Genomic DNA, 22,826 nt, shown 5'->3' on the forward strand with positions numbered 1-22,826 from the left:
AAAAATACTCCTACCTGCTCAGCGTGGATTCAGCTGAGTTCCTACATAAATTGCATCTCTGCTTTTTGGAGCACAAGAGCTACAGGTAGCTCATTTTCTACTTCTCCGTGTGTGAGCACTGCCAGTTGAATTCTAAATGCTTCTGTCTCCTTTCTTATTAAGGGTGCTATTTATAGCCCCTCTGGCTGCTTTCCACCTGAAGGTCAGATTGTTTACATGGAGTGAGGATATATTGTGTTTTTCTAAATAGGGAGCACATTTTTTGATTCATAACCATACCCCCCCACCCCCCCACCCCCCCTTTCCCCTGCACAACATAGTGGACAGATCTTACTTCTCACTCACAACAGAGACCTGGCTGCAAATCCAGGTTCCAGAAAGCAGAGATGGCTGAAAATTTGAGAAAGTACCGAAAGAAACATGCATGCAGGAAAGTAAAGAACATCCAAGTCATAAACACAAATAAATACAGATAAATCCAGAGGCATTTATGTCCATTGAATGTTTAACCCAGGTTTATGTTTGTATTTTTTGCAGCAACCCCTCTTCTGCTAGTAAACAGCTTATGAAGTCCTGCACAATTTCATACTCCTCAGGCAGTGTTACTGTTCCCGTTTTCTATTTTCCAGTCACAGAAATTTTCCTATTTCCTTTACTGGAAGCAGGATTGGGTCAAAAGTTTTGGGGATCTACAAACTCAAGCAGAAGAGGAAAATGACAGATGCTGTGTAAAGTGAAATGTCAGTTTATGTGGATAGATTGTCTATCATATCTTATTTTTTCCCAATAAAATTCCTCCTGTAATATAGAAGTACTTTATGTCTTGGTGGAACAAAAGAGTCCTCGAATATGATATGATGTGGTTCTCCCATTTCTCTGTTGTTTTCTAGTTCTTCATCATCTCCATAACTTAATAGAACATGGGGGAAATACATCACAAAGAAAAGAACTACTCTCTCTATTCCACCATTTAAAGACATAAATAAAGAAAATGAGCCATTTTAGGACTTCGATAATGAAGAAGTTTGCAGGATAGAAGCACATGGAACAGGTAGAAACTCTTCCATGTGGAACCAGGTGGTTCACATCAGCAGCCAAGAGAGCTATTTTTGGCATTTTATTTTGATCCTAGAAAATCAAGTGTCCTGAGAAAGAATTCTTACCCAGTGTACGGTAAGAGAGGCCAGTGTGTGGCCGGTGAGCTCATTATAGGCTTAGACTTAATTGGAGAAGTAAGGTTTTTAGCCTCTCCTCTCCCATTAATTCCAGCAGTACAGTCTGCCCCTGAAATGCAGCCTTTCAACAGCCCTTAAGTCTAGTCTTGTCTTTCCGCTACTGAGACTACTGCAAAGTTCAAAGCCTAAGGAAAATAATTGAAACTTAAAAAAAAAAAACAAACAGATTTGAAACAAGTATCTGGAAGGGTCTTTTGAGTACCCACCACCCTGCGAAGGCATCCAGAGAGCTGAATGGGAATTACTGCCCAGACATATGCAAAGGAGAAAGAAGCAGATGCAAAGCCCACAGCTGGATTTGCTGATGTGCTGTCGGTAGCTGGGAAACTCACAGGGCTCACATCAGAGAACCAACACCATGGGGCCAGGGATTAAGGTCGGATGGTGCTTCTTCAAGAGTCACTTGAGATGACAGAAAATGAGTGTCAAGGAAGTCATCCTATCTTGGACTGAATGATGCAAGAAGCTGCAGATGGGGCATCAGTTCATTAAGTTATTAGACCGGGGTCCACCCAACCTCTCCATTCACAGCTGAGTCTTACAGGGCTATTCAGCAACCGCACACAGGCATCTCTGCCACCTGCACTGGTAGGTGCTTGCCAGGACAGTCCCCTTATTTGTTGGCTGTGATAGACCTGGCCACTGGAAAGAGCTGACAGTTCCTGGGAAGGTCCTGAGAAAAAGACTGGCGGTTTGGATGGCTGTTAGGGAGCTAAGGGTCATTACAAAGAGGATATTGGGCTAGAAGGATCTTCAGTCTGCCCTAATATGACCATTCTTACTCCCTCCTTATGTTACACTCTTCACTGAGGTGAGCAGCAGCACTGGAAGGCAGCTCTACCTTACCGAGTGTTAGGTAAATGGTAGGTCCATCAGGACCTGGCAAAGATCTGGACCCAGGTATAGCGTATGCTGCCTTGGTAATTATTTGATTTTGTTCCCAGGGCTTTTGTGCATAGTTTTCATCAAACATCACTTTATCAGTGTTAAGCCAGTGTGGTGGTGGAAAGGCGCCGTGGTTGGCAGTGCTGGGTATGCCTGCCCTCATGCTGGCCCGAGGGAGCCAGCCGTTGTTGTTTGTCATGGCTGCAGACAAACTTCAGCAGCTTGAGGGGGCTTCTTAAAGTAGGGAGATGAGAGGATTATGGGAGGAAAACAGACACTTTCACTGTTCACCCTCCTTTGTGATGTGCTCTGGTTTTGTACTTACTGTTGGGCAGTATCAATATTGCCAGCCCCAACCTTTCAGCCTCAGCTGGGAGCCGAGTCCCAAAAAATCACGGCATTAGTTTCAAAATCTTAAAGGGTTGCATTTGGTTTTGGTTTTTTAACACCTTTTGAACTGGGCATGTGGCTGCTGATCTTTGAGTCCCTCGGTGCACACGTGCAATGAAGTGCATTCCCCTGCAGTGAGGTTTATTGTGGGGAAACCAGACTTTTCCCCAAAAACTTTCTATTTTTTTAGACATCAGCTGAGGTTCCTAACTAACGCTATGCAGAAAGGTCCTAGGCTGGTAGCAAAGCATGCAGTAATGTGAGATTTGTGGTACAGTTTTAGGAGGCAATACTATTTCCTGTTCTATAGATCAGCTATATGGCTGCACAAGATTACTAATATGTCAATATATAAACAAGGGGGGGGAACTTCTTTATAATACAGTGTTTCACAGAGGACCATTTCGTTCCTTTTTTAGTTAAATGTCATCTGGAACTTTACTGTGGGACTCAATACCGGCCATTTCCCAGGTGCAAAGACCAGGACGTACTGAAGAACAGACCAGGGCTCTCCTCATATGCTGCTCTTTTCTTATGCTTATAAAGCCTGAGCATCTTCAAAGCTGAAAACCAGCAATGTAAATTTCCTAAATGCCCTTAGAAAACCAAGAACTCAGCTACTGCCAACAGAAACATGAGTTCCTGAAACTGGACGGCATTGCCTGGGTTTCCTTTGAAGAAAAAAAAAAAAAAAGAGAAGAAATAAAAATAAGCCAAATGCCTGAAATATGTAAGATGGAACTATACAGGAGTTAAAGGGAAGCTGCATAGGAAGCAAAGCAAAGCCCAAAATAAAAAGCGGGAATGGAAAACTAAAAATAACAAACAGGAAAGTGTGACACAGCTGCAAGGGCTCTGGTGCATTCTCCCCCAGCATTGTACCTTTTTTTTTCAGGAACATACTAATATTGTGTTTGGATTTCAATGGCATTCCAATCCATTATTTGTTCTTCAAAAATAGATGTTTCTCTTGTGAGGAAGAAAGATATTTTCAAGTAATGTTCATATGATTTCTGTTGTCTCAATTTATCAAATAACACTTTTATAGGCTCAGCATTTGCAGAGCAGAAAGACTGCATCAGTTATGTCCTTTTAAGAAAAATTAATCTGTGACCCGTTAGAATGGTGAATATCAGTTCATGTATAATCAGCTGTTGCCCTTAATTTCAGTTGGATATTTATTTGATAGCTTTGACAAGTAGGAAGGGAGCTAGCATATGAATCTGAGTAGCAGTTACTTTGGAAGCACAGGGGATGGGAGGGAATCAGGGAGGATCAGGAGCATCATGTACTAATAAAGTTAAGGAAATCTCTGTCTTTTTCTTCATCCAAACATAGGTTTGTTTGTTTACGTAGAGCATTTTGCCTGTCCTGAAAATCCTACAGGAAGGCAGTGCAGGAGATATGGGGCTGCGGCCGGATTCCAGCCGGCGCCTGCAGAAAAGCCAGGCTCTTCAGGCATGGCTGCGACACAACCACCCCAGCCACGACCAAGGCAGCCCGCACATGCACAGGGGTCACTAGTAGCTGCTGCGTAGGGAGATGGGAAGGAATTCTTCGGCATTCTGAGGTCTCGCTGTATTAACACGTATGTAATTGTTATACTCACCCATTCTGCAAAGATTAAGCCACATGGCTGTGTTGTGCCTGGTCTGTGGCCACCCAGAAGACAGATGGAGAATTGACTACACTAGACTAGTGCTGATGCCTATTTTGAGAGAGCAAGAAAGCCAGAACACACCAGTTTGTCAGCCCAAGTTCCCTCGGACAGTCACAAACCCTTGTGGAAACCACATTAAGACCTGCCAGACTGGAGGCTCTGGTGCCTGTCAAGTTATCAGTCCAACTTGTAAAATTCCTATTTTCAGCAGACACAACAAAAACAGGAAATATTTACCAACTTTGCAGGTGTCAGGAAATACTTTCAAAGCACTGCTGTGATCTGACAGTTCATTTAAATAGATAGCAAGCATGTACAGAGGTGATAATAAATGTATTTTCATTTTAAATATATACTTTGGTGTGTTTGCTCTCATATGTATGTCCCAGCAAATCAGAGTGGCAAATTTATATTGTTGATCACACTATTGTGATTAGGCAGCGACACATCTCATAATACTTATCATAACGTATTTATATAATGAAATCACACATTAAAGTATGTTAAAGTTGTTTTGGACAGTTGAAGTTGATAATGCTGTGTTTCATGATTAGTTGGTCTACACTGGAAATATATTTGTTATATATTGTTTGAATCATGGATTAAATACATCTGAATATTTTCCAGACTTTTCTAGTCTGTGTATTTCAGACATCACTCTAAAACACATCATAATATATTTTTTGAGCTATAGTGGTGTCTGCTACATCTTACAATACAGGCTGTAATTGAAATGGTAATATTGCGTTACAGCATACTTCTTATCAGTGTCATTGCACAGTAAATATAAAATATGAGGCAGTGCATATATTACTGCCTTACTGTTTAGTAGTTGAGAAAATAAAATCTACCTACTAGAAACATATTCATACTGGACGTAATGTATGACCCTACTAAAAACAAATCTAGAAACTAGATAACACGAGTACATTTTGTGATGAACCACCTCATGACTTTTACCCCAGGAGAGAAGAGCATCTGTAGCTAACTTCAGGCTTCTGTGGGAAGGAAAGGTCAGCTGAAAAGAGGATGCCTGGACCACAGAGTTGGGTGAAGAAAGGAAAAAACGTCTAGAAGAAAATCCACGTGTGCAAAATAGGGAAAATGAGCTGAAGTGTGCAGTGGGAAGCCAGGAGAGATGTGAAAGGAAAGGTAGAAAGATGAAAAGGTGGAAAATAAAGAAAAGGCTGGTGAAGAGCCCTTGGTGCCATGAACTTCACTTTGTGTTCTTTGGGAGGCAGTCCTGAAGGGCAAAGGAAGGCTGGACATTCTTCAAGAAGGAAATCTGAAAAGCATAGGAGCAGGCTGTCTCCATGTGCCAAAAGACAAGCTGGTGGGGAAGAAGACCAGCCTGACTGAACAGAGAGTTTTGGCTGGAACTCAGGAAAAAAAAAAAAAAGAAAGTTTATGATCTTTGGAAGAAAGAGCAGGCAACTCAGGAGGACTACAGCGATGTCACGAGGTTATGCAGGGACAAAATTGTAAGGGCCAAGACTCAGCTAGAACTTAACCTGGCTACTGCTGTAAAAGACAATTAAAAATGTTTTTATGAATACCTTAGCCACAAAAGGACAACTAAGGAGAATCCCCATCCTTTATTGGATGCGGGGGGAAACGCAGTGACAAAGGATAAAGAAAAGGCTGAGGTAATGCCTCCTTTGTCTCAGTCTTTAACAGTAAGACCAGTTGGTCTCTGGGTACCCAGCCCCCTGAGCTGGAACACAGGGATGGGGAGCAGAATGAAGCCCCCATAATCCAAGGGGAAATAGTTAGCAACCTGCTACACCACTTAGACACACACAAGTCTATGGGGTGGGATGGGATCCACCCAAGGGTGCTAAGGAAGCTGGCGGAAGTGCTCACCAAGCCACTTTCCATCATTTATCAGCATTCTTGAAGGTCCCAGCTGACTGGAGGTTCACGAATGTGACGCCCATCTACGAGAAGGGCTGGAAGGAGGATCCAGAGAACTATGGGCCTGCCAGTCTGACCTTAGATCCGAGAAATGTTATAGAGCAGATCACATTGAGTGCCATCACACAGCATGTACAGGACAACCAGGCAATCAGGCCCACTCAGCGCTGGTTTATGAAAGGCAGGTTCTGTTTGACTAGTCTGATCTCCTTCTATGACAAAGTGACACTGGCTGTGGATGTTGTCTACCTAGACTTCAGTAAAGCCCTTGACACCATTTCCCACAGCATTCTCCTGGAGAAACTGACTGCTTATGGCTTGGACGGGCATACTCTTCACCGAGTGAAATACTGGCTACATGGCCAGGCCAAAAGAGTTGTGGTGAATGGAGTTAAGTCCAGTTGGCAGCCTGTCACAAGTGGTGTTCCCCAGGGCTCAGTATTGGGGCCAGTTCTGTTTAATATCTTTATCAATGATCTGGATGAGGGGATGCACCCTCAGTAAGTCTGCAGATAACACCAAGTTGTGTGGGAATGTTGATCTCCTTGAGGGTAGGAAGGCTCTGCAGAGGGATCTGGACAGGCTGAATCTATGGGCCGAGGCCAAATGTATGAGATTCAACAAGGCCAAGTGCCGGGTCCTGCCCTTGGGTCACAACAACCCCACACAACGCTACAGGCTTGGGCAGGAGTGACTGGAAGGCTGCCTGGTGGAAAAGAACCTGGGGGTGTTGGTCAATAGCTAGCTGAATATGAGCCAGCAGTGTGCCCAGGTGGCCAGGAAGGCCAATGGCATCCTGGCTTGTATCAGAAATAGTGTGGCCAGCTGGAGTAGGGGAGTGATTGTCCCTCTCTACTCGGCACTGGTGAGGCCACACCTTGAATACTGTGTTCAGTTTTGGGCCACTCACTACAAGAAGGATGTTGAGGTGCTGGGCCATGTCCAGAGAAGAGCAATGAAGCTGGTGAAGGGTCTGGAGCACAAGTCTTATGAGGAGCATCTGAGGGAACTGGAGTTGTTTAGCCTGGAGAAAAAAAAAAAAGGCTGAGGGAAGACCTTATCACTCTCTACAACTATGTGAAAGGAAGTTGTAGTGAGGTGGGTGTCAGTCTCCCAAGTAACAAGTGATAGGACAGGAGAAAATGGCCTCAAGTTGTGCTAGAGGAGGTTTCGATTGGATATTATGAAAAATTTCTTAACTTAAAGGGTTATCAAGCATTGGAATATGCTCTCCAAGGGAGGCGGTGGAGTCACCAGCCCCGGTATTTAAAATATATGTAGATGTGGCAGTGTTACATTTATTGGTTGGACTCGGTGATCTTAAGGTTTTTTCCAACCTAAACAGTTCTATGATTCTATGATCTTTTGCATTATTTATTCTACCAGTGTAGTCCCATTGGCACTAGTAGCAACAGGTAGATGTTTCAAAGGATAATGGGTAAAATCTGCTTACATTATAATTTGATCCTGGAACCTATTCTGTGTGGAGCGATCTATCACTGGAGCAGCTGGGGAAATGCAAGAGCATTTTAGAAATTTGATGAAAAACAGAAGAAAATTTCCCCAAAAACTTTGCAGGTGTCCCTCTCCTTCTCTTTTCTCCTGACTTGCCAGGTGTGGATCCACAGGTTACTCCTATATTATAAATCAAACAGTGCCAAACAGTCACAGTTGCTGCCCCAGGGCTAAATAGTCCCTGGCATGGCAGTGGCCTGGCCAGCAAGAGGACTCCTAAACTTCCTGCACAGGGTTGGCCAGGGAGGGGCTGTCCCCAGTAGACAACCTCGATCCAGGCACCTTATTTTGGAGATTAAGACAGTTGAACAGTATGGACACAAATTATTCTGAGCCACCACTCAGCTTCAGCAACAGAGAACAGACCCCAGCAAATTCACTGAAATAGATGTAGACATTGTGAAGCTGTTTCTGTGGATTTGGGAGCAAAACTGTGCCTGCACCAGGCTACAGTCTTACTCTGTCATTAATGCATAGACACAATAGGCAGCGATGCTTTCAGGTTTTTTTTTATTGAACAATAATAATCATACACTTTTTCAAACCAACCAGCTTATTAGATTTACATTCAAGAACTCATAATGTCATTTATGAAACTGTTGCAAAATAATAATAATGTATGCAAATATTTACTACATTCTTTAAATAATTCTCATCAGTCTGCTGAAGGACCATGAGTTTGATCCTGTGGTCACTGAAATCAAGAAAATATTACTTTTTATATCAGTAGATGAGAATCAACATGCTTGCTTGTAAATAGCCCAATATAATATTACTCCCTCTCAGAACTAAACAGTCAATACAGGTTAAAATGTGGTATATGCTAGTTTGAGATTTATGTTTATGTTGTCTCCAGTTATCATGGCAAGAAGAGTATGCACTGCTGTACTGCTGTTTGGATGTCTACAGCTGTCATTGTCCTCTTGTTTTATAGAAGCACAGTTCAGTGCAGCTTTTCCAGGTGAAAGCAGCCTGCTTCCACTGCTGTTGGCTTTGGATCAGGATTTGGACTCTTTAAAGGCTTTCGTTGTTCATAGTTTTAAAAGTATTTTTTCAGATCCTGCACCAAACTTTGGCTGCAGTACTGTGTGCTTCTTCTTTCACTGAAGTCACTGTCAAAGCTCACATTGATTTCAAAGGAAATATGCAATTCAAACCACATTTCCAATGAGAGTGCTCCACGTTACGAGGCAGTTCCTAAACTCATGCAATCCAGGTTCTCTCTGACACAGCTATATCAACTTCTGTTATCTGAGGATCTGGTTGTTTCCAGACATATTAGCAAATCTGTCTCAGTGTGGATTTTTATGTTACAAATGTGTTTTCCAGTCTGGACTGAATGAGACACTTCCGGTTCCTACAACACTCTAACATATCTAAGTTATTCTCCTGGCTGAAATGGGTCTGCTTGCTCATGCAAGTAAGAAACAAAGGACTGGGTACCAAAGTACTCTAGGCTGTCACTGCATTACCACTGAGGGTCCAAGTCTTCCCTACACTGGATCAGATGAACTCCATGTGGGTCACAGCTGGGCTGCAGCCAGCAATGAAGAATGGAAGATCAAAAGTCCATTTGCTTGCCTCTGATATTGGACCTGCTCTTCCCTAGGAAATGCAGACATCACCTTAATGGCACCAAAGTAGCTGCTTTATAGAAACATATATATTTAAATAATGCTAAGCAGGTATTTTTGTTTCAGATCCCCTTCTACAAATCAGTATAATTTACTAAGCTGCTATTTCTCTGTACAGAGTTTATCTTTAGAAATACACTTCAATAAAATATATGTGTGCAATATCTTGGCTAAGTTATTCACAAAGGATAAACTGAAATGCTGGATGTTTTCTCACTGAAGAAAGGTGAACTCATCTTCGAGGAATTGTCACCAAACTTCCGAAAACCAGAAAATGACTAATGACTAATGTTGGTTTATTTAAGTCACACTGTTGTCCTCCTAGATTATTGTGAATCTTGTGATTCAGGGGTGTTGCTTTCTATCCTGGGATTTGTTGATGTGCGTTTCTTTCACATTGGCTCCACACCAATAGTTTCATTCACCCAAACTGTCCACTGAATTAAGTGAGAGCTTTCCCAGCCTCAGGCTGCAAGAGTCAGCCACTGGCATTATTTAAATGAGGAGGGTTGAATCGTTGTTGGTTTTTCAATATTACTATACATTCAGGAATCCACAATACATTTCTTTGTTCAAATACTTATCAAAACTCATACACTGTACAGTCTATTTTTAAGTAAACATTTTTCTCACGAAAAACAGAATCACAATTGGCCTTCGGAGTTTACATTTCCATTTGCTATAGATCTACTTTGTCCTTAAAGTGTGTTGTTGCATATTCAATATTCTATGAGAAATGCATTTGCTTGAAAGTCTTATGAGTATAAGTAAATATCAGCGAGGGTTTAGCCATTTCATTACCGGAGAGTGAATAGCTTTCTCCTTAACGAATTCCTCTTTTACAGAATTGCCATCCCCTGATGCCATGTCGTTCTCTGAAAATACACAAAAATAAAGGTGGATTTCATGAAAATGAGATAATTAAAATATTGTCCTGCAGCAATGTCCCTGCTTTTGGGAACACTTCAGAAAAACCTTAGCTGACAAATCTTGCAAGAATCTCCCTGAATGCCTCCACTTTTTTGTTTGCAAAATTTCTGCCAAATTATGGCATAAGTCAGATGTGTTTTCTAATAGTTTAATCGTAAGGCGACTCAAGGTGACTTGAGTTCAGTTTCCAGTTCTCACTGTTACACTCCAGTGCGACACGGGACCAAACAGCACATCCTCAATAGCTGCAGTAGTAAATTAAACATGCCTGGAGCTGTTCTCTGACTGAGGCCAGCTGGCATTGAATAGCCTGGTGCATGCCACTAAACTCTCTTACTGTCCAAAAAGAAGGTAAAAGATATCCAGTTTGCCTACTGGAAATGGTCCCTTGCTGACACTGATTCCTGAGCTGTGGCTGAGGCTGTTTGGCATGGTTAGCTAGGCTGGGACAAAGCATGCTGGCTGCTGCCCTACTGTTTGACCATGAAGGTGGTCAAGTTGGAATACATAAGAACACACTCTGGCACCATTAGATTTACTAGGGCATATATAGACATAATGTCTTAATAAAATATACAGGCCAGAAACTCACTTATTTAAAATACAGAAGCTGTTTTCATTCACTGAGGATCTGTCTTAGATGCTATAGCTACTTCTGAAGACCACCATTAAATGAAACCCCATGTGACCATCCCATGCAATATAACCCACAGTGTCCCTGATCTACTTCCAGTGACAGACCTCCGAGGACAGAAATCAGTGTGAAACCTTTACATGGGTAAAAAATACCATTTGTTTCTATGGGGTTGGAATCTCATCTGGGCTGGGATCAAACAAGCTGCTAAATATTGAGGCAGGCAGCAGAAGGTTTGGAACCAAAGGCAAGGTAGGGAGAGGAGAGGAGGAACTGATGAAAACAGGCTACCTGGGAAGATTTGTAATATAAGCTAGATACAGAAAAAAAGCAAGACAGGAATATTTGTTCATGTTATTGCAGTACCCTTGGTAACAAACAAAACCTCTAAAGACAAAAGAGAGAAATCATGTAGAAAAATACAAAAGGATCAGGACTGATTCACCTTGCAAAGTTTTGGTTTTTTTCTCAAGATCATTTTAAATGTGGTGTAAGCATAAGCTGAAAGTTTACTTCTGTCTAATTTTCTCTAAATGGAGAGTAGGAGAAAGATGAATCATGTATTAAGGCAGAGAAGTCTAGATAGTTTAATATAACAGGAGAAAATCAAACAAAGCACACAAATTGCAGTTGGAGGAAAAATAAAATCCAAAGTCTTTTTTATGAAATCCTAGAAAAACTCCCAGTAGGTCTAGGATTAAATTGCTGATATTTATTTAAAATCTTTACATTTGTGTTGATTTTATTGGCATTTAAATTTAGAATAAACGTTGTTCATTTAAAGATATTTTGGTATTGTCAGGTGGAGAATAAAAGGGTAAGAAATTTTAATGCCAGTTTTAAAGACTTCAGTGATCTCTCCTTCCTGCCTCAGAAATGCTCCAGTTTCTCACATGCCTTTTTTTTAATTCTGGAGAGATCTGTTACAGGATTCAGACATAATCTCAAAGGTAAGAACTTATTCTAGAGACAATGTGATTAATGACTACAATAAAACATTCTATGAAACAGTTCACTGACTTTTGAAAATGTATAAAGCTCTATCTTCATGGAAAAAATACATTATTTTTACCACATATTACCTAACAATAGTAAACACAAACTAGTGAAATCCTGCTTTGTGGTGTTAGCTGTTTGCAGAGCTCCACCAAAGTACACATCACTCATGCACAGCATACACAGCGGTGTAGTAGATCAGATACAAGGTGATTTCTGCTAAGATCAACTGCCCCATGAAGTCTTACCTGTATGTGAAACTATTTTTCGTCGATTTGGAGGCTTTGAAGCAGACAGTTGAAAAAATGGGAACTTCAAACACTTCCCGGTCACTCTGTCACAGATGCCAGAGGGACAGTTGCAGGTTTTCCTGCATTCCATTCCATAGGTACCATAGGGACACTCTGAAAAAAAAGTAATAGAGCAAAGCAGTCCTCAGTGATCCAGGTCAGCTTCCAGCACTCTTAATAGCTGATCTGCTTGTATCCTTGAAAGTGGAAAACTTTTGAGTGGAGGTAAGCTAAACCTTAACTACAGGATTTCAGCATGCTGACTGCTTGTTGTTTTCACAAACCTTGACACACATTAGGTATTTTTTCCTATAACTCATTTACAATGTGCTATTATTAATTCTTCCCTGAAACATTCATAGTATCAAAATGCATATTAAAGGCAATATGAATATGTAAGCATTTAATCATAGAGGATGTAGTTACAGGATTAGCACTGGATTTAGAGAAGATGACCTCAGAAAGTTCCTGAATTCACTGTTTGGGCATGACATTATCTGACTTAGAGATGCAACCTATCGCTGACACCAGGCTGCTGGCGGCGGGGGCCACTGTGTGTGGGCTGTGTGGAGGGTGGCACCCCGACCCTGAGGAGCTATCCAGCCAACGCACCCTCCGCCGGGAGACACACCCAGCTCGTGGGCAAGAGCCTTGCCTATGTGACAGCTTCTCAGACAGAAAAGGTCTGCCTTCCCATGGCAGATAGCAAAGAGTTCACCTGCATCTCCAGCCTGAAGAGTAAGCATGCTCTAAAGAGATAACTGGCACTAAGGCAGCTTCTTGGTTTTACTGCACCTGGTCACCCATTGCCCCGATTCAAATCTCCCATCCCTGAGCAAGCTTATAGAGGAGCACCAAAGGGCAGTTGTCAGGATGGGACCAAATATATTTAGAAAAAAGTTAAGTCAGATGCAGAGGATTTGCCCCATCCCATAGCTGACATGTATCACATGCCGGGATCACATAACTTCCCAGAAGGTTTAAACCTGGGCTCACAGCCCTTGTCTTCTTCTGCCTTGCTGTTGAAAAGGGTACCTTTCCAGGACCATAGCTGAAGAGATGGAGACAAGAAAAACCCAGCTCAAACATCCCCTTTACAACCTCCAAACAAGAGGTCATCGCAGGAGAAGTTTGGGATGTACCAGGAGGAAGGTCTTTATGCTTAGGCTGTCCTTGCCAGCCCAAGGTATATGGTCACCTTAAATGCCAAGTCCTGGAGAGTTTCCAGTTCAGCTCCTAGGGGCAGATGAACTACCATTCGGGGCTGAATCAGGGATCCATTGAGCCTAGGCTCCCACAAAACACTTAAGGGAGAAGATGGCCACAGTAAGCACAAGTTATACCCCTCCCTCATGTTCTCCTCCATTTTAATCTCTGGCACCTTCAGGTAAGCTTTTGTAAATGAAAGACACAGGAAAATCAACCAATTCCCTGCTAGGGTTTGCACAGTGAATCCCTCCAGCTTGGAGGACCTCACTTGAGCTTCACCATGCTCCTTTTCCCAAGCAAGGACACTCTTTGATCTGCTGTTTGTCCATATAAAACAAAACCAAAGCAAAACAGTTTTTGTGTGCACAGTCCTCCCTGAGAGACAAGCTGAGAGCACACACCACATGGAGCATCAGTCTGCCCAATGCTGAGAACCTCTCAGCCACTCAGCCCAGAGAGGTGGGATACATGCAATGCTGCACACGACAGCATGGAAACAAATCTGAGCCTAATGCACTTGGCTCTGGGTGAAATAATTCTGGCATTGATGCTGCTCTTCAGATTTGACAAAACTGAGATCTGAGTCAATTTTGCTGTTAGAAGATTTTGTTCAGCAGGAGTCTGCTCCTAAATCAATTGCAAACAGCACCCAGTGATCTAAGGGAAGCAAGACTAAGTTCTTTACTGTGATAGTTATACCTCAGGTTTAAAGTGTATTCACTAATAAAAGTGCAGAGCATCAGTATTCCCTAGTCTGTTTTGAACAATAATGACATTGCTTCTATATTAATATGATGCACTCATAATACTAAAGGTACTCAAAAAATTGCTCTGAAACATATACTGTCCATGTTTTACTCATTTTAGAAATAAGGAATTGAAGAACAGAGAGTTCATGTCACTTTTCCACAACTTCAAAGTACACCAGTTGCAGGCAACTGGAGACAATTTAGCCATCCTGACTCTGTGAATTATTACAAACATGGAAGTTATTAAAATGAGTGAATGATCTGGTATCATAGATATAAATGGGTGTATAAAATAACAATACTTGGCCTCATACGTTGCCTGATAAAGTTCACATACTCACAGTAAGAGATTGTACTATCTCAGAGTTGAGATGTAAAAAGAAAATTAATTAGAAATTACATGTACAATATTTAGTGCAAATAAATATATGAGGAATTGAACCCTTAAATACCAATTTACAACTCTAAGTCAAAATATGGCTTTATTGAAATTAATGAGAGGTTTTCCACTGACTCACTGGAAAAAAAAATTTACTTTACATTTTCTACAGAGCTTTCAAGATTCAGCTGCAGGGATTCAGATCTCATGTGCCTCAATGTTTCTTTTTTTCCCATTTGAAGTGTGCTATTGCAAATAAATTCCTATGAGGACAGTGAAAAGTATATAATCATTCAAAAGAACTGTTGGAAGAATGATAGGTGGTTTCTTGCACTGCAGTAATTTTTAATAAACCAAAGATCAGTCAGCTTTCTCAGTAAAATACTTTTCTGGTGGGTGCACCAAAGACAATATCTTAATGCATAAATTCTAGTCTTAAAAAGTAATAGTAGTATTTTGGGTTTCACCCTCAAACATGCAAATGAATTTAGTTTTAAATATCAATATAAATAAGCGTGTGCTGTATGTGAGTCAGCCTGAATTATTTTTGCAGCATCTGGTCCTAAGTCATTACTTTAACTGAGGCTATTAATACAGCTGATGTTTAACTGGCAAGACATCTCCATTTTTAAGCAAGTTATTCAAAGGCATACCTGCATCTACTTACTGAAGTGGTACACGAAGACAGGAAAACTCACTGCTTTCATACTTTGCAAAGCCTTTTTAAAAAAATTATTTATTTTTTAAATTTGCATCCTGTTTCTTAGTAATTTAATATGTCTCCTTTTAAAGATTCTCCTTTTTGCATGGAGTGAGGATAGCTCTTAAATGAAAAATGCCATTATAGTCTATGACTAGAGAAATCAACATGCAGCATACCTGGAATAAGCTGAGAGCAGTGGCTGGCTGCTTATCTCACAGTCAGCTCCTGTTATGTTATTGCCATACTTCAGGTAGCAGGGTCTCTGTTTCCCTCCCCTGACCACATCCCTAAAATAGCTAAGCACCTCAAAGACAGGACTGAATTAAATGACAATATCCCCAGGCACTCAGGCAGTGCTGTTATCTCCTTCTCCCAGACCTCAGAGAGAGCACCTGGTCCCTGGACAGGCAGCCGGCAGTGCATGAGGGAACCTCACCCCAGCAAGAACCCAGCAGGGGCAGGGACCCCGTGACAAGGTAGGACTCACAGGATTAAAGTCTTAGCAATTTATAGAAAGCCATTTACCAAATCAGCAGAAGGATTAGGAATAGTGCCTGGGTCTCCCAGGTCCCAATCAAAAATCTCATCTCCAAGCACACCCCATCCGTATTTCCTCACACATGTCCCCAAGACTAAATAGTATTCTCACATTAATAACATTGGCTGCCTGCATGTAACAGCTTTTAATATCAGCAGGTACTTTTCACTTTCTTCTTGGCTAAGGGCTGAGCTGGAAAAATACCATTTTAGACCTTTCAAGCAGGAGGCAAGCTCTATATGCAGGTTGCTGCAAATTGCCACAGTGAGTGCATGCAAAGTGAATATTGTTACCTTTGCAGATACCAAATTCATCACCAAAGTCATCCTCCTCAGTGTAAAACTGGCACTTCAGCCCAGGACCACACTTGACACCATCCATACCCGAGACCGTACGGTAGCAAGTCTCCCCCAAAGCAGCTGCACACACTCTGCAACAGCCACAGTCATCGAGCACTGTTCGCTTACAGCGCAAGGTACTTTTGCATGCGTTACTGTCACAGGGCTCGGGACAATCTACTGCATATTTCGCACTCCAAGCAGTTCCAGCGTGCACGGGCATCAGGAGGAGTGTGAGAAACAGGAATCCCTTCATGTCTTGCAGGGGTAAATGCTCCATTCCAAAGAGCAGGCTTTGATGCTCAGCCTGCTGGTGCCTTGTGCCGAGGGAAGCAGTGGTACAGAATCCAAAGTGGTAGCTGCACACATCAGCCTACAAGTTTATGAGCTTTATACAGTGTGTTGCCCACATGCTGCACCGTCGTCAGCTTCCTCAATCCGGCAGTGCTGCTCCTGCCAGCCTCCCTTGTTTCAGTTTATGAAATCCAGGATGAAGGTTGGATTAGCACTCTGCTGCCATCCAGGAATTGAAAAGCCTGAGCTGATGTAATCTGTTATGTTTAGTTGGTTGTTTTGCATGAGGACTAAAAACTCTCTCACATCCGTCTCAAATGCTCAAGGACGTCTGCCAAAGGAAAAAAAAAAAAAAAACCCACGCACAACCAAAAAAAAAAAAAAAAACCCACCCAACCCCGAGTAGGCTGCATACCTTCCTGCAGGACAGGGATTGTTCTGACACTGGGCACGCTGCTGACAGGACAGCTCTGCCTCGCTAACACGGCTCCTGCAGCCAGAAGAAAATCACACTGAATCATCTCACTGCTGAAAGAATAATCTTTAAAAGAATAAATCATTGCCTTCCCCTTCAAGGAGATGTGGACAGTTACTTGAAGGAATAAAGTGAGATCATGCCATTTAACAGCAGAGCTCAGATGTTTCAATAGTGTTTTTCTTGTTTGCATCAAAATGGTACTTTTTAATCAGTATTTAGGTGGAGATGAATTAAACATTTCACTCCAAGATTACTGATAGAACTAAAACCAGGTCAGACAGAAACCAGCATTTTGTGGGATCCTCCACAGGAAGTGCAGGAGATTGATCAGTGAGCTGCCCTGACCTCACAACCAAAGGGGGAAATCCCCATCCATCACCAGCAACATCTGCACAGCCTTAACAAGGATCCAGGGGGACAGATTCTCCTACGCTTTACACCACTTCTCTCCTTATCAAACTCTATGGGATGCCCTGATGTTGCTCTTTGATGAAATTAGTGTAAATAAACAGAAAATTAATTTCCCCCATCCCCTCTTCTGAGACTTTATTCATGCTGCCACAGCCTTGACAAGAAAGAGCAAAGAAGGAAAGAGTTCAGTGAAACAGATGAGCCACCAGAAAGATGGAAATTTCTGTTCTAAAGAAAGATCTACAGGAAAGGAAAGAAGGAACAAAGCTACCCATAAATAAATCCCTGTATACCAAAAGTTGCTGCCACTGAAGTTAGTGGGAACTGAATAAATTTAAACTTGTATGTGAACACCTTGTCATTTGAGAATCCTATGTCTTGACTGAGCTGAGGACACTGCCCAGAGGCTGCCAAATAAAATGAAGGGCTATGCTGGAAATACAGGACAGCAGGAAAGACTTTTCTTCATGATTGTGACTTGATAGATCCAAAACAAAATGCTTAACTCTTCTCTCTTGTGAAGAAGATGAGAAAACCAACATACTATATGTTGCATTTGGGTAGGTTGTTCATATGCTTCTGGTGTATGTGGATATAAGAACCAGGATAGGATAGGATAGGATAGGATAGGATAGGATAGGATAGGATAGGATAGGATAGGATAGGATAGGATAGGATAGCACTGCAAAGCACAGCATTGCATAGCAGAGAAAGAAAAGAAGCACAGAGAAGGAGAAGAGAAGAGGAAGAGGACCTATTATGTTTAACACATGTCAAAGGGAGACTACACAGGCAAATATTTGCAGGCATCCATCTTATACAGTATATAATTACTTGAAGTACAGTTCATCTGCCAGCTGGCAGATGTCTATATGCACTAGCTCATATAATCTTTTCACATGTAATCTTGGACCAACCAGTGAATTTAAAGTGTAAAAATTAAAGCATTAGGTTGAAGTCTCGTATAAACTGATGAAGTGCCATTGGTAGCCATGAGATAATAATAATTAGCTGTAGTAGACAACTTAATCTTCAAAATCCAATGCAACTGTCCTCTGAGAAGTGAAAGGAATACTTCAAAGATGGACGTGACTGCAGCTAAAAACCAAGGAGGAACAAAAGTGCAAGCTCATAATGAGCAGATAAATTAGAGACGGATGTGCTATCCCTGACCCCATCACAACTATGACATGGCAAAAGCCTGTTTAACAAAAAAAAAAAGGGCCTAGATCTCCCATGTAGATCGCAGGTCAGCAGAGTAATATAAACCACTGCCCATTTCTGCTGGCATTAACATCAAATAAAATTGATATTGGTTTCTATTAAAAGGTCAAGCTGTAACGTGTGAGACTGAGGAGCCTATGTAAATCCCACTGGGCAGTCCCTCAGTGGGAGAGAGACACTAAGTTCAATCAGAGGGCCAGGGACCACAGCTAAGACTAGCAACCATTTCTGTTCCTAGGCCAAATCTGCTTACAGGGATGAAATAGCCCAAAGAAGCTGGTTGCATACTTAGTGCATGAGACTTCACAGGTCCGTAGCAGTAAGGAGCCAGAAGGCTCTCCCTTAAGTCCTTCCTTTAAGTCTCACTTAGGTTAATTCATACCTGCCGTTAAATTCATTTGTGCTTGCTTACTCAGAGGAGATAACTTGAGAGTGTGCAGATCCATCCACACATGCACTTAGGCGTTTATGCCTGGTAGTAAACACCAGCTGGTAAATTCCTGTTCTGTAGATACATTTAGGAAATGCTCCTTGTATAAAATACCAAACAAGATTTGAAAGGGCTGCATTTCACGTTTGGGTTTCTCACAGGGAAAATGTCCTGGGGAGATGATAAATAAAAAAAATTACTCACAGATGTGGTGAGGAAAAGAAATCGTAAAAGAAATCAGCACACTCCCCTAGCAACTAGCCAATATTATTTGGAATAAGATGGAAGCTGTATTCTGTGCTCAGAGCTAGAAGCCAAAGTAAATTATTACAATGGATCAAAAAATACATGTAATGGAAGAAAACAATATGAACAGATAGAGGTCTGACTTATACATGAGTATCACAGAAGAAATAATTATACTATAATCTTCCACACTGTCCACTGATTGAGTAGTGAAATAAATCCAATGTCACTCCCTCTGGTTTTAATGTTTCTGTGTTGTTTTACCTGTTGAATCCATTAAGCTTTTATTTCAAATGAACAGCTTGATCCTGTAAAGCTCTGAACTGAACTCTCACTTGAAAACTGGTGCAAGGGGAATTAATGAAGCTTCTCCAACTATGAACAGCAGAAAATTTGACACCATTATTTAACCTGTGGTATAAATATACTTTAAATGTGGAAGATTTTCTGGATCAGATCAGATCAGTGTTAATCATTTTTTTTTTCCCAAATTTACAGTATAAGTTGTCTTGGTGCCAGTTTACATCATAATTACATCACCATACATAGCGTTTGGCATTCCTTCTAGAAGCAGAAAAGGTTTCAACCCCAGCTGCTTTACAGTGAACTAAGCAATCACTGATTTAGTATCAGTGAGCTGTGAACTGTCTTTCCAGCTGAATAATTCAGGGCACAAATATTCTAGTCCTATTGCAAATAACCAATTTCTCAAGGAAAAGCAGCTTGTATGGCATCTTGAGGTTGTATTTATGCCCTCTGAAAAGTTTGACCCCACCTGTAAAAGATCCCAATGAAATTACATACCTCACGATATATGATTAATCTGTGCTGATACACGGAAGCAATCTATTCATTAGGCTGACACTCTAAGGCTTTGCTCATTTTACTCCTTAGATAGTGGGAGTATCATTCACTTCAGTTCTTCTGAACTTAAGCATTCTGGCCACTGTTGTTATCCAGTCTTTTGAACATACAAAGTCAGGATAAGCAGGAAGCACTAATATCCCTTTAAACATAAGAAAAGGTTTAATGCATGACCCTTGTTGCTCATTTCCAAAAAGCAGTTCCTAACCTAAAAATATGTTACCGTACATTCCTGAACGATCCAACCTTTTCCCAGGCTTCCTTTACAAAAAGCCATAAGCACAATACTATACGAGAAGCAAAGATTCAAAGGGAAATACCGAAAGGAAGCTGAGCTGCAAAGTCCAAAATGAAAAGCCAGAAATAGGAAGTAAAAGATAAGAATCAGGAAAGTGAGATAGTAGCAAGGAGTCCCCTTTGTATGATTTCTTTTCTTGCATTTTTTCAATGAATTGCTAATTACTCTTTGTTTTGACCGTAACATGGCAACTCAACTTCACTCCAGTAAAAATAGATGTTTTGGGATATTTCCTACTTGCTGAAGGCAAGAGGTGTTTACATCCTTTCTCCAGACAGACTGGGTGCTACGCACAGAACTGGGTTGACTAGCTACCTATGCACAGACTTCAGGAGCTACTATAGAAATGACTGAATATGGTGGGGTTCTCCACAGAGACCCTCAGGGACTATGGCCATAGCTTGTTCGGATCATATTAAAGATATACTTGCCCTTAACACTACATAGAAATATGTGGCCTGTCCACCCTGGGCTCTGGAAGCCAAAGTGGCTGCACATAACTTCCACTCTGAGTTTCCTCCCTCAGACCTGTGGCCATACAAATGCAGCTGGGCACCTTTCAGGTCTACGCTACTGAGTCCACGTGGCACAATCCTGTTCCTTGATGGGTTATGGTCATGGCCTGGATCTAATTGAAGGTTTTTCTGCACTGTGTCATCCCTGCACAGTGTGGCTATTCCCAGTAATTTTAGAACCATTGCGATTACCTTCGTAGCAGAAATCACTGGCTTTCCCTCAATTAATTAATGAATCGAGTAAAAAAAATTCCACTGTGCTTGGAGAATATCTTCAAGAGACAAAAAAACATCACAGAGTAGTGGAAAAGCTCTACTACATGGCAACAGGGGTCAATTTTCTTCAAGGCAGGGAACCTTGGGTTTGTCACACACAATAAGTAAGTAGTTGATATAAGTGGGAAAAATAATGAAAAAATAGGTTGTGATTCTGTTATGTTGAAGTTTTGGGGTTTTTTACTACTTTCAAATCATCTACATTTCTAGAGGAAGAAAAACGTTTCAGTGCCCAAGACCTCTAAGATCTAAGAGAGTTTCTTAAAAGTACAAGAAAGTGACATACCTTCTCTGTGCTTCAGAAAATTTACTTCTCTTTATATAGTGCTAAACTTGACTGATCACTCACAGCCTAAACCAATGCTTTGCCTTCACACTCCCCCACCTTAGCTGTAGTTTTGTCAGCAGCTGTTTCTTTTGTGAGATCTCTTGGTCCTAGGAATCCAAATCACCATATTTAAGCTTTATGTCCACTTAGGGAAAAAAAAAAGCCTTTCCACAATACCTCCACTATTTTTCACAGTTATTGATTTGCAACCATTTGCAAAAAAAAAGACTCTTTAGGGAATGATCGGCAAATGTTTAGTTTCTTTATCAATAAAAGAAAAAAAAAGATATGAATGTTGAGTTGTTTGAGTTCAAGTTAGGTGTCCTCATGAGCTAATATTTCCATGTATTCTTTGCAATATTGCCAGGATAATAGCCTTTCCATTGGCAGAGAAAAAGCAATTTGAACAAATTCATTTCGATAGGCAAAATGATCAAATTTATATAAATAATCAATTTTCTTTAAGAAGAAATCTCTACTCCGTTTCATAAGTAACCATCTTTGAAGCATAAACACTTTCCAGAATAATTAATGATCCCAGAAAGGCCATAAGAGGACTTCCTAGGTAATAAAACTTAAGGGAAAAGCCAGCCAAAGTGTAAAAGGAGTAAGGACACCAATGGGAACTATTCAAGAATTTTCCGCAGTGTTACACACACTTTCTTTCCTTAGGATGAGTGGCTGTTTTATCCTGGCTTCTCTCTGCCGCATAATCTTTCCAGCTCACCCTTAGTCCTCATTATGCTGCTTTGCTTCGCTGCTGACATTTTAATCTCTTTATTTAAATTTATTCTCTCTCTGATTTAGATGCAGCTTTATTCTTCGCAAATCTACTTATGCCATGCACAAAATGCCCCCTAAAAATAGGAGTTCAGCCTATCTTTATTACTTCCTCTTATTCACAGTCCTTACACTCTGTCCATCTTGTCTATCCAGGCTGAAGCTTCTTCGAGACTTTGGGCTAACTAGTGCATAGTCTTCTTCAAGGAGATTTTTGACAGTTGGTCTTCAGGCACTTCCATGCTGTATGCAATTGGTATCTGCTTCAGTGAACAGGTCTGAACATGAATTGAATTAATATCTTCGCTTCCATTAGAAGAGACACCAGTCAAGGTCTCCCAGAACAATGCACTTGGAGGGATCTAGGACAGGTCCATTTGTTTCCCCAGGGTGTCAACAGGATTTTCATGCATGCACATGCTTCCTACTTCCTTTGTCCTTTGCCTAATCAATCATATGGCTGTCTTTTTAAATATTTTTTTCTGGGTTACACATATTGTGGGTGAACACCAACTCCAATTACATAAATGCTTTGTCACTCATTTCAGTGGGGCCAGGATTTCATGCAACACTTTAAATGTGTTATGATCTTCTCTGTTGTAAAGAAACCAAAGCCAGTTCAAAGCTTTTTGTGTGTGGTTTTTTTACTCAAAGTAAGGAAAGGAATGTTTGCAAACAAGCTC

At 41.2% G+C, this 22,826-nt stretch overlaps 1 protein-coding gene across 1 annotated transcript; it reads right to left on the minus strand.

Annotated features, from left to right (window-relative positions):
- Nucleotides 1-8,106: 8,106 nt before the first annotated feature.
- Nucleotides 8,107-16,499, minus strand: ESM1 (endothelial cell specific molecule 1). Its single transcript, XM_010123678.2, has 3 exons — nucleotides 15,955-16,499; nucleotides 12,042-12,197; nucleotides 8,107-10,108 (listed from the first exon to the last, which is right to left on the minus strand). The coding sequence occupies exons 1-3, from the start codon at nucleotides 16,277-16,279 to the stop codon at nucleotides 10,008-10,010; spliced, it is 582 nt and encodes a 193-aa protein (XP_010121980.1). The 5' UTR covers nucleotides 16,280-16,499; the 3' UTR covers nucleotides 8,107-10,007.
- Between the last annotated feature and the right edge of the window lie 6,327 nt (nucleotides 16,500-22,826).

This window comes from Chlamydotis macqueenii, chromosome Z, assembly GCF_036417535.1.
Source record: "Chlamydotis macqueenii isolate bChlMac1 chromosome Z, bChlMac1.mat, whole genome shotgun sequence".
In the NCBI taxonomy this organism is placed as follows: domain Eukaryota; kingdom Metazoa; phylum Chordata; class Aves; order Otidiformes; family Otididae; genus Chlamydotis; species Chlamydotis macqueenii.